General features: G+C 39.2%; 1 protein-coding gene across 11 annotated transcripts in view; it reads left to right on the top strand.

Annotated features, from left to right (window-relative positions):
* Positions 1-15,252, top strand: part of NEBL (nebulette) — a 360,144-nt gene extending 344,892 nt beyond the window's left edge. For 10 of the 11 annotated variants that reach the window (XM_032349573.1, XM_032349568.1, XM_032349570.1 and 7 more), the window contains 2 exons: positions 7,892-7,998; positions 9,869-15,252. In XM_032349573.1, coding sequence (XP_032205464.1) covers positions 7,892-7,998; positions 9,869-10,045 — 284 coding nt within the window. In that variant the 3' untranslated portion in view covers positions 10,046-15,252. The remainder of the gene's footprint in view (positions 1-7,891; positions 7,999-9,868) is intronic. The other variant, XM_032349574.1, reaches the window with a different exon arrangement.
* The last annotated feature ends 563 nt before the right edge of the window (positions 15,253-15,815 follow it).

Here is a 15,815-nt window from a genome sequence, read left to right as displayed (position 1 = left end):
ATGTCTGTAGAGCTTGTCACTATTCTGATGCTGACTTGGGGAAATATCATTTTGCAGCCTGTGTCCTACAGAAAGATTTTGAAAATTGTCAAGTGGCATCATGATGGGGTCTTCCTTGCTCAGTGGGAGAGTGTTGAAGTTATATTAGGAGATGGGGCTTGAGCACAGACTTGAAACTATTCATACAGAATAAAGTGACCAAATGACGATTGCTTGGGCTAAAATAGGATACTATTGACAAAGGGAAGAAGAAACACACACATACACACACACACACTCCAGAAACTTACCAGATGCCAAAATGACCCTTAAAAGAAATTTGAAAGCCATTGCTTCAGAAATAATGCTATTCCCTATGATTTGAGCTGGCTTTTCCGAAACGAATGCCTCCTTCTCACTATAATTTCTTCCCGAGGTGTTCTAGCACCCCTTGTCAACTACAAACACCCAAGCTTCCGGTGGCGTTTGTACCCCCAGATGTACTACAGAGAAGTCAGTGAGAGCGAGAGTCACCTCTGTGAGCAGAACGAAGCTGCCCCACGCACCTCTCCACACATGCAACCTTTCTCCTGCCTTTCCCTTCCTCTCCAGTCTGCCCGCTGCAGGAGTGAGTGGTCAACTGTGGGCTCTTCTGACTTCACATAGAGGCTTCCGTGCTAGAACCTCCTCTGCTCCCCAGACCACAGAGCCCTCTTTCACATTTCTGACCTCACAGTGTTCATTTGCAAACTGATCTTATTCTGTCTTGTCATTTCTTCCATATCATTTTGGTGTCATACGGTCAAGCGTTTGGGTTCTAGAGTCAGACCGTTGGCATTTAAACACTAACTCCGTGGGGCTCTGATTTTTTTTACTGAGTTAATAACTCTCTGTAAACTTCAGGTTCTCCATCTGTAAAACGGGCACTTTGCCATGTGTAAAGTGGTGTTGGTTTCTCCAGCTAATGCATGCGCCACGCTACACACAGGGCCTGGCGTGTTATAAGTAGGGGGACAAGCTGTGTTAACTGGCCTGAGACCAAGGGGCTCCCAGACAGCAGAGCTTCCTTCACTGCAACGGGGGGAGTCCTGAGCAAACCGAAGTTGTCCTCCTACTTGTAAGATTTCATTTATGTAAATGGTATTGTGTTCATATTTGATAGTTTGGAAAGCAGAGTCCTGTGATACATCTCTCCCCCGCTAAGTTTCACCGGGACATATACAGGTGGTAAAATACTTGCACATTTTTGGATTTTCTCAAAGGAGGGTTGCAATTGTAGTAATAGCATTCATCTAAGAATAGAAAATGAAAATAAAGATAGTATTGGGGTATAGTTGGAGAAAATTGTTAGGAAACTAGCATGGGCTTGAGGGATAATTTTTGAATCTGTAAAGACATTTTTTTGGCTGCACACTCCCAACCCCTACCTTCCCTCTGAGACGGTAACCAGGTCCGGTTCTGGTCAGCCCCCAGGAAGTGGGGTCGGCTTCTCCTGGCCTGCCCTCCTTGGATGGTGCTTCACGGCGCTTGCCTTGCCCTGAGTGCTGTATGTTAGTGGCTGAATGATTCTCCAGTGAGCTTCCTCACCCTGAGATTTCTTCCCATAATCCCTGGTCGCTTCTCCAGTTCAGGGTTAAACATTTGCCTCCACAAATACAAACAAGTCATGGGGGAGATACGTGTTTTAGCCCCTTCCCGCAGAACACAATAGAGTAGATAGCAGACTAACAACAGAAGTTGATTTCTCTTGGTTCTGGAGGCTGGAGGTCCGAGACTGGGGTGTCAGCATGGTTGAGTCTGGAGAGGGTCCTCTTCCCAGGTTGGAGATGGCTCTCTTCTCTGTGTGTCTCCACCCAATGGGAAGAGAGCTAGCTAGCTCTCTGGCCTCTTGTGAGGGCACTAATCTCATTCATAAAGCTTCATTCCCATGACCTAATGACCTCCCAAAGGCCCACCTCCCTAGAACATCTTGGAGGTTTGGGTTTCAGCGGATGAGTTTTTGGGGAGCTGGGGGGAAACAGAAATATTCAATCCATTTCAGGGGGAGAGTGGGAATTTGGGAATGACATATAAAGGGTCACATGAGCCTCTAAATTTGTGTCGGGTTGGGGAGAAGGAAGCTGACAGTAACTAGTGGTCCTTCGCTGTGGCTGCTCATTTCAGTCACTTGGAAGCCTTCAAATAGAAGACACCGATGGTCATTCCCTCCCACTCCCACCTCAGAGATTCTGATTTCATTGGTCTAGGAGACCTGGACATACCATGGTTTTAAGAGATCCCAGGTGAGTTCCATATGCAGCCAGAGTGGAAACCCAGGAAGTAACTGACTCTCCCTGTCTCAATTCCCTTTTCCTTCCCACAACTTCTGGACCTCGCAAGAGCTAGAAATTTAACATATGAAACAGTAATGATTGCTTTTATTTTTACATATGATTTCCAAAGTTTGAGCACTTGTTTTTATGGCAGTGATGATTATGCATGTCTTTGGAACTTGGTGGTTTCAACTCAATTGTAGATTATCTCATTTTTATGATAAAGTCTGTTTATTCTTGGTTTATTATGCAGCAAGCTGGTTTCTTAGGCACTTGTCTCTTCACAGCTTATAATTAAAAACCAACAAACTAAAACCTGGAGGCAATCTGGCTTGTTTCTGTCTTCTGCAGTGAAGGAGAACTTTCTGTAGTGCTCAGAATTCTATCAGATTAAAAAAAATCATCTTACTGCTGTATTTGGCATGAATGTGGGTTTAGTACCCACTTGGGGATTGTGGAGAGAATCAGATGTCATGAGGACCTGAGGCTCTGATTTGGAACCCTTGATGGCACCTGAAAGAGCTATTTGAACAAAAAGGTCCACATCCGGGCCTATCTGATGACCAATTAGCTCAACCCCCTTGCTCATGGCCTAGATGAGATCTAATAAGGGTTTAGCTCATTATTTAATATTTATTTCACCACCAGCAGTATCTTCATACTTTCTCACTTATAGTCACGTCTTCATTCATTTTAGCAATTCCCCTGTGATTGTCCAAATCAAGATTCTTTGTCTTTAAAAAACAAAACAAAAAAACAAAAATGCACACACACACAAAACATCCCACAACTCATTAAGTTCTTTGACCCCCATTAGCTGATAAAACTGTCGTCAACTGTTAAAAAAATATGACAGTAATGTCATTGCATCCTATATTCTTTATTGGAAAGCTTCTGAAGGGTAATTTTTTCCTTATTCTGATTAAAAGAAAAAAAAAAAGCAAGCCTCTGAGAAAAACCCCCAAATTATTTTCTTTGTTTGTGTTACATCTGTAGTTAGCTAATTGTTACAGACTGAATGCTTGTGTCCCTCCCAAATTCACATACCAAATTCCTGAACCTCAGGGTGATGATTTTAGGAGATGTGGCCTTTGGGAGATGACTGGGTCAAGAGGGTAAATTTAGTGCCCTTATAAAAGAGATCCCAGAGAGCTCCCTCATCCTTGCCTGCCATTTAAGGACTTGGGAAAAGGAAGCATTGTGTCTACGAGCCAGGAAATGGACCCTCATCAGACACTGAATCTGCCAGCGTCTTGAGCTTGGACTTCCTCATCTCTAGAACAATGAGAAACAATCTGTTGCGTCAACTGCCCAGTCTATGGTATTTTTTTAAATACCAACCCTAATGGGCTAAGACATCAATAAGGCACTACTTTTATTTCTATTTTTGCCTTTGGAGTTTGGCCATCTACTATGACGCTACTGTCATTGTGAGGCTTTCAAAACCTCCCCCTCATTTTGAAGGACATCAGACCTTTATCTTGGTGTTCCTTCTGTGCAGAGACCATTGCTCTGCTGCCCTCCTGCTTAATCTCCAAGCCTCTGAATTTTATTCTCTAAAGAGGGAATGATACCTATTTTAGAGAGTTTTTCTAGCAACGACATGGCAATGTGGGACACACTGTGCACACCAGGGACACTTCCATAATCCTCCTCCTCTTTTATCTACCCCAAAGGAATTCCCCACAGTAGGCTGGCTTCTTTTTGAGAATTTTTTCTCCTTTATTATTGTTGATTTACTCTACTGTGCATGTTTACACATATTTCCTTACTTTTCCAATTTCAGATTTATGAAGCCTCCAAAAAAACGTTTCTTCTTCCATTTTCACCTTCTCTTTTATGATCTTCTTGTCTGCTTACTTCTCTATCTTGGTTTTATCTCCTTTCATTGTAAGGAGAAGCATTAAATAGAAAATATTACTATTGGCTGCTTGTGGAAGAAGTTTATTGTGCTCTAAAAGACAGATTTAGGTTTTATAAATACTATGGGACATTCCAAATAGAACCTCAAATCCTTAGAACTTTAGTGAGCATCCCAATCTCCAGTCAATAAATCTTACCAATGTGAAATAAAAATTGAGTTACACTTGTGTGTTTTGTTATTGCCTTATAAAGCTATTATTTTTTTTTAATTAAAATTAATTTTTTTGAGAGATAGAGAGGGAGCAAGTACACATGAGTGGGGAATAAGGAGGGCAGAGGGAGAGAGAGAAAATCTCAGATAGGCTCCACACTCAGCATGGAGCACATGTGGGACTCTATCTCATGGCCATGACGAGATCATGACCTTAGCTGAAACTGACAGTTGGACGCTTAACTGATTAAGCCACCCAGGTAGACCCTAAAGCTATTGTTTTATGGCTTTTAGGCAAATTGCAATAAAAAAACTCTCAACCTCAGGACTCTCCTTCTGGAAGACCATCATGGAACCACCATCCATCTGTATCAGTGTTGGTGGAATCTGACCACTGTTTTAAGGAAGAGGGCACAATGTGTTTTTTTGTGATAAGAAGTCCTTGTTAGTTGCAAAATTAGCTTAATGTCTTGCTTTTGCAAAACCTTTTGGGTTCCATTATTTTCATGGAAGAAATAGCATACTCATATGGAATGGCTATCTTTCACTCAAATTCTTAATAAACCCAATTTCCAAAGCCATTGTTTTAAACTTCCTATTGCTTATTTTGCCTACGCATTGCAAAAAAGAAATTGTATAGCAAAACAATAAAAAAAAGCAATGCTTGCCTTTTTGTAAAATTGGCATTTGCTTTTAGTAAGTTGATTCCTCTGGGCTCTTAGTTATGGTTTTCATAGCTCTAATAGGAGCTTCCTAAAAACTCTTTTATTGTATCAGGTATTAAGTAGATAACGAAGTTTGATAGCCCTGAAGGAACATGCATTAAGTAATGCAGCTGAAGAGAGAAATGAAAATAATAAAGGCATGAGAAGAAAATGTAATAATGAGATAGATTATATTTGCCCCAATGTTCCTCCTTCTAAACTCTTTCCTGCTCTCTCCAACCTACACAGAAGGACAAATACTTCACTTTCTTTTCCTGCTATATTTGACCATAGCTACGGGAGCTCTTTGAAGGTCAGATCTGAGTGGAACGAGTATGAATATACTTGGTTTCTAAAAATCCAACATTAGAGAACACTGTTCAACAACATTCTCAAATTATCACTAGGGGGATGATGACCACAACCATTTACACATCAACACATCACAGCATACAAGATAGCATGTTTAAAAATATTTTCATCATCGTCTTTTCCTGATAGTTTTTCCCCCCAAATATTTTAAGAGGGCTGTGCTTAATTCTGTACATCAAAATGTGAAGGTCACAGTTTGATAGTGTAATGAAGGATGAAAAGTTCAGTTTTTAGGTAGATTTATGGGGTTTTTGAATTTAACCTTTAGAATTTATAAGTAGATTAAAATAATAATTAATGAAGCAATGACTTGTTTATGTGGTGAAAACCCAGTCTGGAGTCCTTGACTTACATATTTAACTTACTAAAAGTGACTTACATATTTAACTGAGTATTCAGAGCCATTTCTTCAGCTGGGGAAGGGACTGATGTCCGGGGTCATTACTGCTCCAGAAGGGCAATTGTTTCTGTCACCCCTTTCCTTTGATGCTTGGCATGTCTTGAACATAGTGGACATTGATAGTTGCTAAGATTTATGGAGGCTTACTAAGAGATGGGAAGTGTAGTAAGCCCTGTGCACACATTAACTCACTCAGCCAATATTTGCTGAGAATTGAAGGAGGGAAGAAATGAATGGTCCATGCTTCCAACACACAGAAATGGCTCTGTTCCTCAGCTAATTAAGTGAGCTTATATATTTTTAGGGATTTCATTATTTTTGCTTCATGAGTGAATTTTGACAATATTCCTGACATCTCTTAGCATTAAATATTTAAATGGAGTTGATAATGTTAAAAAGTGCTGTTTTCTGAAGTATTTTATATTTAACACTTCTAACAACTTTGGAATGTACCATGGTCCAAGTAAAGATCTCAGAGCTTTCTCTTTGATGCCACATCTAGACTTTAAATAAACATGATTTCTAATAGCATTGCAGTATAAATTAATTCAAGAACTTTTAAAAAATTCCTATTCAACCTAATACCATTATCATCTGGAGAACACATTTATGATTTGTAATTTTCTGATGATTAAACTTCTTTAAAGTTTGATGTTCTCATGTATCATTAGAATGAACATACCAGGGCACCTGGGTGGCTCAGTGGGTTAAGCCGCTGCCTTCGGCTCAGGTCATGATCTCAGGGTGGGATCGAGTCCCGCATCGGGCTGTCTGCTCAGCAGGGAGCCTGCTTCCTCCTCTCTCTCTGCCTGCCTCTCTGCCTACTTGTGATCTCTGTCTGTCAAATAAATAAATAAAATCTTTAAAAAAAAAAAAGAATGAACATACCAGTTATAAAATATTAATTACTCATGGTACCCCAGAATTATATCTGCTTTATTCTTTTATTATAAAAACTGTCCTAAATAAATCAACCTCGATTAATTAATGCTCAACCTGATTGAACAACACTGGCAACCTATTGTGGATTTTTATGGTAATTATATCATACAAGTTTTACTAATATCTCATGTGAGTATTCAAAACCCAATGAAGAGTGTTCTACTAAAATCTTGCCATTCATAGCCAGCTCCTTGCTCCTGTTTATAAGTACTTACATTTACTTAGAGAGAAACACACACTCAAGCATACATCTACTGATTTTGTGGGGTTTTTATCTAGTTTCTGTGTTCGTTTCTCTAAAATTGGGTGTTCTTCAAAACAGGAGCTATGTCTTTTGATTGTCATATTTAGTGGTGAGAATAGCACAAAATGAGTGAATGCTATTTTGGTACTATTTTCTTTTCTTGAGATGTAGAAGGATGTTTATGAAATTCTTTACATGGTTTGGTTTTTTAGGCTTTTGTAACGTATTTAGATGACTTAGTTTTGACTTACAGCCAAGATAAAATGGAGAATTTATATATTCTAAATAAAGTTTTCTTTTGGGGTATAGACTCATTATTAATTGCTTAACAAAAATAAGTTGCTAACTATATGCTATATTACCATTTTTGTAAAGGTAAATATTTAGCTATATGTCTCGAAATATTGAGTGCATCTGTTACATGAGTATTCTGTGAAAACATTTATACTCTGTTCTTGGTTTGACGATCTAATGTAATTTTTAAAAAATTTCTTATTTGTATCTTGGAAAATGTTTAGGAGGATTACATAGCTCAGTAAAAAGGTGATTTTTGTTAAAAGGTGATGGTAAATTCTTGTTTTGTACTTGTGCTGTTTGAACTGAGCCTCTGCAGTAGAGAATTACAACTATTTCTAATATATTTAACTGCATGTTAAACTGATTTCCTGTATATGTCCTTAATTGATGAAATTTATACTAATCTAGAGATCACTTATAACGTCACTATCCAAATTTCACATGGCACTGAACACGGCATTTTCTTTCAGAAGAGTATAGCAGAGCATGAGGTTCCTTGAGGGCTCGGGAGGGCTATTTTGAGGCTCGCTTTGAGGAATCTTTGTGTGTGTGTGTGTTCATGTACAGCGCCTGTTCTTCCTGGAGCCTACCAGCAAAGCCATTCCCAAGGCTATGGGTACATGCACCAGACCAGCCTCTCATCCATGAGGTCAATGCAGCACTCACCAAATCTAGTAAGTATCAATTTCAAGTGTCTCCTTTTCCCATTTTATCTCCAAAATAGAAATACTCGTGGAACAGACTTGCATTGAATAGTGTCTATTTTCACATAAGGGATGAATGTCAGCATTTTGCTTTCTGTACCCCTTTGAAGAAAGCAGAAGACTTACAGAGGTAAAACCACTGAGAAAGGAAGGCATGCCGTGAACATGTGTAAAGAGCAAAACATACAAAGACTGTCTCAGAACGATATCCTAGTTGTTACTTCATGATTGGTTTTAGCCAACTGTGATCTTCCTTCAGGTCTAAAAGTACAAATATCTGGTCACATTAACCTGTCAATTTTGACTGTAATCAAAATGGCCACTAACCCCCACATGACATGGCCAACATAAGTCTCTACATCCTTCTACTGGAAATCTTGAAGGGCTTACAGATTCATTCACTGAATGTGCAGTTTGGAAGCAGTGCTCTAGGTCATCTTGCCTGATGGGCATTTCATGCTGAAATTGTTTCTCCAAACCTCTGTCTTACACAGAAGCCTTAGCCTGAGCACGGAGAAAGAGGTGGTCCTTCTAAGCAGTTGTCAGTTCTTCTTAACTGCTCTAAAGTTCTTCTTGCCTCCATCAGTTTCCTCAGCCCATGGATTCACTTAATTTTGAGACTGTCTGATGCTAATATTAACTAAATTCATGGTCTTTAATGAAAACAAGTATGGCAAAACTCAACGTATATTCTGGCTATGAACCCCTTGTCGGACATGTCATGTGCCGATATATTCTCCCAGTTGGTAGGTTCATTTTGTTGGTGGTTGCCTTTGCTGCACAGAAACTTTTCAGTTTGATGTGGTTGCACATGTTTATTTTTGCTTTTGGTGTCAAATCCAAATAATCATTTATAAGGCCAATGTCAGTGAGCTTACCGCTTATGTTCCCCCCCGCCCCAAGAGTTTGATCTTTTTAGGTCTTACATTCAAGTCTTTAATTTATTTTGGATTAATTTTTGTGTATGGATAAGATAGTTGTCAGTTTCACTCTTTTGAAAAAAAGTTTCCCTTTTTACCACTTTTCCCAGCACCATTTATTGAAGAGACTGTCCTTTCCCCACTATGTGTTCTTGGCTCCTTTGTCATAAATTAATTGACCATACATACATGGGTTTATTGCTGGGGTCTCTCTTTGTCTCATAGATCTGTTTTTAATGTTACTCTCAGAGTGTTTTGATTACCACAGCTACAAAGCTTCAACGTAGTTCGAAGTTAGAAAGTGAATAATTTCCTCATTATAACAAGGATTCAGCTATGTGTCCCTCAATATTCAGAACATTTAGATGCTAAACATCTATCATTGTGATTATAAAACCTACAAAAGGAGTGTATTATGTATTTTTATTTTATATACATGTATTTTTAAAAGAAAGCAAAAATTCTTTGTTCCTAATTAAGAAAAATTCATTTCCTCTGCCAGGGGCCCGTGGCAGGGACTTGGTGGTGACTTGGTTCTGTCTGTCCCTAGGGCAGATTTTGTTCTCTGAAGAATGTGGAATAGGGGAGAATCTACATAATCTAAAGGGTTAACTGAAGCTGGGAGAAGTTGCTTTTACTGCTTCAAAGCTTACTTTTTCATGGGCTAGTTATTGTATCTAGAGGCTTCCTTGATTGCCATTCTGGGCCCCCAAACATTACCCTTTTTGCTAGCCTGGTCAACTTGAGATGCATGCAACTGAGGTCAGTGCTAGGCTCTGGTTTGGAGATCTCCAGAAAGAAATATACTTGGGAATATTCCTCATAGTTACTTCATTTTGTGTGAGCTGGTCTGTCATGATTGGCATATGTGGCCGTAACTATTTGGTCTCCATCGTGTGATCCCCTCTTTCCTTTCTCAGAGGACCTACCGAGCCATGTATGATTACAGTGCCCAGGACGAAGATGAGGTCTCCTTCAGGGATGGCGACTACATCGTCAACGTACAGCCCATCGACGACGGCTGGATGTATGGCACGGTGCAGAGAACTGGGAAAACAGGGATGCTCCCAGCCAATTACATTGAGTTTGTTAATTAATTCTCTCTCCTTGTCTTTGAGCTTTATTCTAATGTATACTAAACCCAATCTTTTTAAAAGATAGAAGATACTTTTAAGACAACTTGGCAGTTATTTTACAATAATCTATCTTCACTTTGACAATGAGACACATAGGTACCAGGAAAAAAGACTGACTTCTGGGCTCAGAACAGCAGCATTTTCAGTAATTCCTGTACACAAAACCTTAAGGTCTGGAGGCCCGGTGCTGCTAATTGGGTTAATGGTTTCCTTTGATTGGCTATCGAACACTTCTGGGAAATGTATTTTTGTAGACTTTAATAGAGATGTTGATTGTCCCTTACACGTAACAAGTCTATGAAACTTATTAGCTGTCACTTTGGAATCACCAGAAGCCAATTCTTGTAATTCAGTAACACAGCCAATAATTTAAAAACCATTTAGCTTTTGAGTCATTAGGGAATTTCCAATTCAAGTGAAAATTGCCTAATGTAATAAACGTCAGGAGTGGCAGAACGGCGATTTGGTTAAAATTATATTGACTGGTGGCCTTCGGGACCTAGAAACTTCTCCCAAACAAAGACATTTCCTTGTTCCTTAGGCTGACTTGGGTCTCTTTGTTTCTCATTTGTACCAAGGCATATCCTACTCTTCATTTACATTCTGTGGGTCCAAGTCTATGCTTGACTCCATAGAATGTCAGGACCAAATAAGGTCACAGCTACTCTGCAAAGGGCAAAGTTGAAGGTCATCTCTATTATTTCCCTAAGGGCGTTGACCCTGTTGCATGTCACGTAGGTTCAAGCTTCTGTAACATAGGCAGCTGCACTGCCCATCCCCGTTATTAAAGCAACAAGTATGGCTGATAACCTAACAGCCTTCCCTTCTAGTAGCCTGCTCATCAGAAAAACATGTTTTTGAAAAGTTGCTTGAGATTCTCCTGCTGCCTTGCACTCTAGTTTCGAAGGATTTACACCTTTAGGAAATAGACGCCTACTCTAGCAAATAAGTGATTTAGGTGTTTACCGAGCAGCTTTCTTTAACATAATGCCGCTGTCAATTTAAAAGTAAAGCTAACTAAACAGGAGCCAAAGACTACAAGGTGTGCGAGAGACACAACCAGTGAGCAAAACGTCACCCACTCCACAGAGAGATGATCAGGTTTATGTGTGTGTGTGTGTGTGTGTGTGTCTGTGTGTGTTTCTGGAAAATGCTATTTACATCCAGGAATGGAAGTCCAGCCACTGAAACCAGTGAATGGAAAGACGTCTTTTCTACTTTCTTCTGGTTTTTACTTTCTAACCCATATTGGGTGGAGGAGGGGAGATGAAAATGCCGGCAGAGATTTTAGATCAAGGCCCAACAGGTTGTTCACTAAAAAAAGAAATTGTTGTCCTATCTTGAATTTCAAATGCAAGACCCTGCGGGCACTTTCTGGGTTCACCACAGAGCTGCAGCCTTGCTGGTCGGTCGTGATGATTGGCCTGTAGTCTGCAGTCAAGGTGGCTGGAGAAATTAACGTCCATCAGCCACTCTGTGTTTTGCTGATGTATTTAGACCTCAGCAGGGTAGCATTCATGTAGGGCTTGCCTCTGGAGTTGTGAGGAAGAGGCTAAAAGCAAAGTTTAAAAAATGTGATAAAATGTATCGATCTTGAGGCTATCTCCTTTAGGTAACATAGGCAAAGAAATTAAGGAAATATCTTATAAAATACCTTTTACGGAAGTGTTTAGGAGTCCAGAAACAAATGCTAATTTGTTTTTGCTTGTGGAAAGTTAGCACCTACTTTTTGAGAATCTAGAGTTTTATTTTCTCTGGCTCAAAGAGCAAATAAGCTTTATTACACTCAAGCTGCATCTATAGGAACTCACACAAAAAGAGATGAGAGAAATTCAGGTAGAAGACTAGAGTATTTTTTGAGGGGTTTTTACAGATTCCTTCATACCCAGCGGGACTGATTTTCTGGCATTGGAATGGGCAGTCATGATTAAATTAACCCCTATCTGTTTAGATGTCTTGTCCACAAACCAACAAAGGCAAGCTAAACTTGCAACATTCTTGCAAAAAAAAAAAAAAAAAAAGATTCTGTGCATTAAAACTGGGGCAATAAACTTACTCAATTTTATAGTATCATTAAGCAAATATTTATGTTTCACCCAGACCACTTTTTTTGTGATTAGGAAAAAGAGTAGTTGTTGATTAAATTTGCAGACTAAATGTAGGACAGGTACAATTTTTGAGAAATAGCACATTTATAGGAAGCTCAAAGGAAACGGATTTGAAGTGATACTTTTAATTGGGGAAAAGTCCCATAAAATAGCAGTTGGTTGTTCCATTGTCTTTCTCATCTATTAATTTTAAAATCAGATTCATGGAATGTAGAAGTCAATAATTATTAAAGGAATAATTCTAAAATTTTTAGCTTCGCATAATGTTTGCGTAGCGAGATGTTTCTCCTTCCAGCCTCTAGGAATTAAGGTCTGTTCAGAATTTAACCAGACAGCAATTATTTGTTGTCACTGTTACTAATGCTTGTCAGGATCTTGGGCATCTCAGCAGAAATATTGGAAACATACATGTATAATACCAAAGCGCTATTTTTACAGCATTATTTTTCAAAACTATGTTCTCCAACAGTTTTTCCACTTTGCACATGGCTCCCCTCCCCTCAATTTGGCGGCATGCAGCTCACACATAAATAACACTAACTGCTAAAGAAGGGTGTAAAAAAAAAAAATCTATTTTTTAGAAATCAAGCTAAAGACTGTGAAATGTCCAAGCACAGAAGCATGCACCTGATTCTCTGAACATGATGCATTCTCAGGCCTGAAAAAAGCACATGGAGCAGGTTGGTATATCTTATAAGGTTCTGAAAACAAAACTCAATGTGGATCATCTCTCTCCTGAGAGAAGCTGAGCAGCAGAATAGATGACTTTCGTTGTACGTCTTTGTAGTCAACGTTTTTACTAATTCTCGTGCTCGAGGAAAGCTTCCGATTTCTAACCTGTGACAAAACGAGTTCTTCACGTCTTCTTGTTCTTGTTTATACACCACAGCGTAGCCCAGGTTGAAATACTTATCTGGTTGTCAGATCCCCTCGGCATCCCTGCCTCTTCCCAGGCTTCCCCACCTCCAGAGACCACACGGGAATTTGCAAGCACAATTTCTACGGGCACCTTGTATGAAGGTGGATGAGATTAGACCCGCCCCTCTCTCGTCACTAGGTTCACCGCTTGAAGATGACGAAGAGGCCATTTGGGCAAGTTGACCCCAGTCTCTCCTCTCTTGTCCTCTCCCGGTTGGGCTTGGCAACAGTCTGGGAGGTGGGGAAACAGACTTTTCTAGAACAGTGAAGTTCAAGAGGTGCATCTCTTTTTTTGGGTGTGTTCACCTCCAGTGAAGTGTTTTTGATGAAAAGATAAAGAAAACGGGCATGACCCTTTAATAACGCATCCTTATATAAAGTGGATATAGTTTATACCAAAATTATAATAGAGATATATTTTTTAAAAAGGTGCCTTTTTGATGACCCTTGTTTATCCATGATGGTCTCAGAATGAGAACCAAGCAACCAAGCTTCTTGTCTATTCTATAGTAATATTTTATTATACATGATCGGTATTTTTCTTGTGGGGAAATATGATGCTCCTGACAGGTATGAAAGGTGATAGCTGATTGTATTTTTACCTCTAAAGGTGTAGAACTTTAGAAAATACTGACCTTTCCCCGTCTATTTCTGAAAAGTTCTTGGTGGATTTATATACAGTCAGGATGCATAAACATTAACTTTAGGTTTGAGACTTAAAATACCTATTGCAAGACAGAAGAATTATGTTATGAGGCTGAATTCATTACACAAGATGAAATTCACTTCATAAATTTCTATTAGACCTTAGCTATTTGCTTCTGATGCTCTAAAAGTGGCTCGAGCGTGGGTGATTTGGGTAATGAGACACAGAGGTGAGAAAGCTTTAGTTAAGTAAGAAGCTATGTGAAGTAAGTTAGGAATGCTAAAAGGAAAGTCTCTTTCTGAAGGATCCCACGCCCATTCGGGTCCTTTCCAGGCAACTGGCTGTCAACTACTGATGATCAAAAACAAAAACAATAACAATAACAAAAAAACCAAGATATTGTATGATGTTTCTGTGGCCATCATTTCATGATGCTTAGACTACTGGAATCCACTAGCCTGGAAGGATCCCCGGGCAGATATCTCCCCGGATGTCCATATTACTTCCATATATTCATGGAATCCCATATGCTTTTTGCGTTTGACACATGGTACCCAGTTGGCATAGTGTCTACTTCTTTGTAATCCAGTTGTTGTTAAGAATGATTGACGTTGAAGGAAGAAAGAAAGCTGCATGCTAGTCCCACTCTTCAGTGTCCATACGATAAATGGCTGAGCATTGAGAAGTGGCACCAAGTGTGTTGTGGGCACGGTGTGGAAACGTTGGCCTTTGACTTGTGATAAAAATACAAAATTGAGTCACTGCGCAGCTTGGCTTCTGTCTGCTTCAAAAATGTAGAATTGTGGTTGACGAATTGGTAAGACCGTACTAACTTTGAGAGCATACAGTTTTAATGGAAACACTTTATGGTTTTAAAATGAAGGGGCTTATAGAATGATACGATGTTATTACTATAATTTGGCTTTTGTTATGCAAATTAACACCAGCTATTAAAATATATTTTAGTAGAAATGCTTTAATTCATGTTTTCTTTCCTCTACACTGTGAATCTTTAAGCCTTGGTGGACTAGAGCAACATCGTGCTGCCCAAAGGACTAACCTATGCAAACTAGTTCACATTTTAGTGGATGTCACAGTAATCGTGTAATAAGACATTATTTCCCCCCCTGCATAATGTACAGCGGCATTGGAATAAACATGAAGCCTAGCATCTTGTATGTATAGTATAGTCACTCACAAACCCTTCAAGGCTACTATAATCATTAGTATTATTATTTGTTTAAAAGCGAATCGCCAAGTTATCTCTTAAATCTACTTGAATGATGTCAGAACAAGAATGAGAGATGGACGTGTCGGCTGTGGCTTCATTGTGGTCACTGCAAGTGTCCTCCTGTGATCGAGCTGTGTTCGGATGCACTTTCTTCAGGATATTATTATTCTGTGTCTTCTTTCTGTATTTGTAAAATGTTATAACGCTCTAATTTTCCTATCTCTACACATCTGGTTTGCTTAAATAAATGCAGGATATAACAAAATGGTTCTACGTCTTGGTTCTCACCTGGGTTTCTTAGAGCTGGGGTCATTGACGGTGCCCCGGGGACAAGGTTTATCATGACAATGCACAGTAAATCACATTGGAGGCCCCGGCTGGCTTCGGTGCCCTTCCATTAGTGAGTCACTCAAAATGTGTCTTCCTCCCCCAAATAAACTTAGTTTTAAATGATAACAATATTATGCTTTTTCAAGCTGAGTATCTTTCTGATTGTGTATCAGAGTACTCCAATAATACAGCATTGTAGTTCACTTCTTTCAAGATTAAATCCCTCATATGTTCCCAATAGTAGAATTTTAATTTTCTTATAGTAGTAAGATGAAAGAAACAGCTTGAAGCAAAGAATAGAAAATGTGCAAATTGAGTACATGAAAAGGAGAGATGTTCTGATTTCTCAGCTAAGAATGGCTCATTTATCATAGAACATAATTGCTTTTTTCTCCTAATTTTCCCATAGTTGGAAAAAGTAAGTTAGTCCCTATTTTTACCCTAGTATAAATCTATTGAGACTAGGATCTTAGCCTTACTATATTATTGTGTAGAAGT

Source organism: Mustela erminea, chromosome 6 (genome assembly GCF_009829155.1).
Source record: "Mustela erminea isolate mMusErm1 chromosome 6, mMusErm1.Pri, whole genome shotgun sequence".
NCBI lineage: Eukaryota > Metazoa > Chordata > Mammalia > Carnivora > Mustelidae > Mustela > Mustela erminea.
Note: the sequence above shows the minus strand (reverse complement) of the source record. Positions and strands in the feature narration are given on the sequence as shown.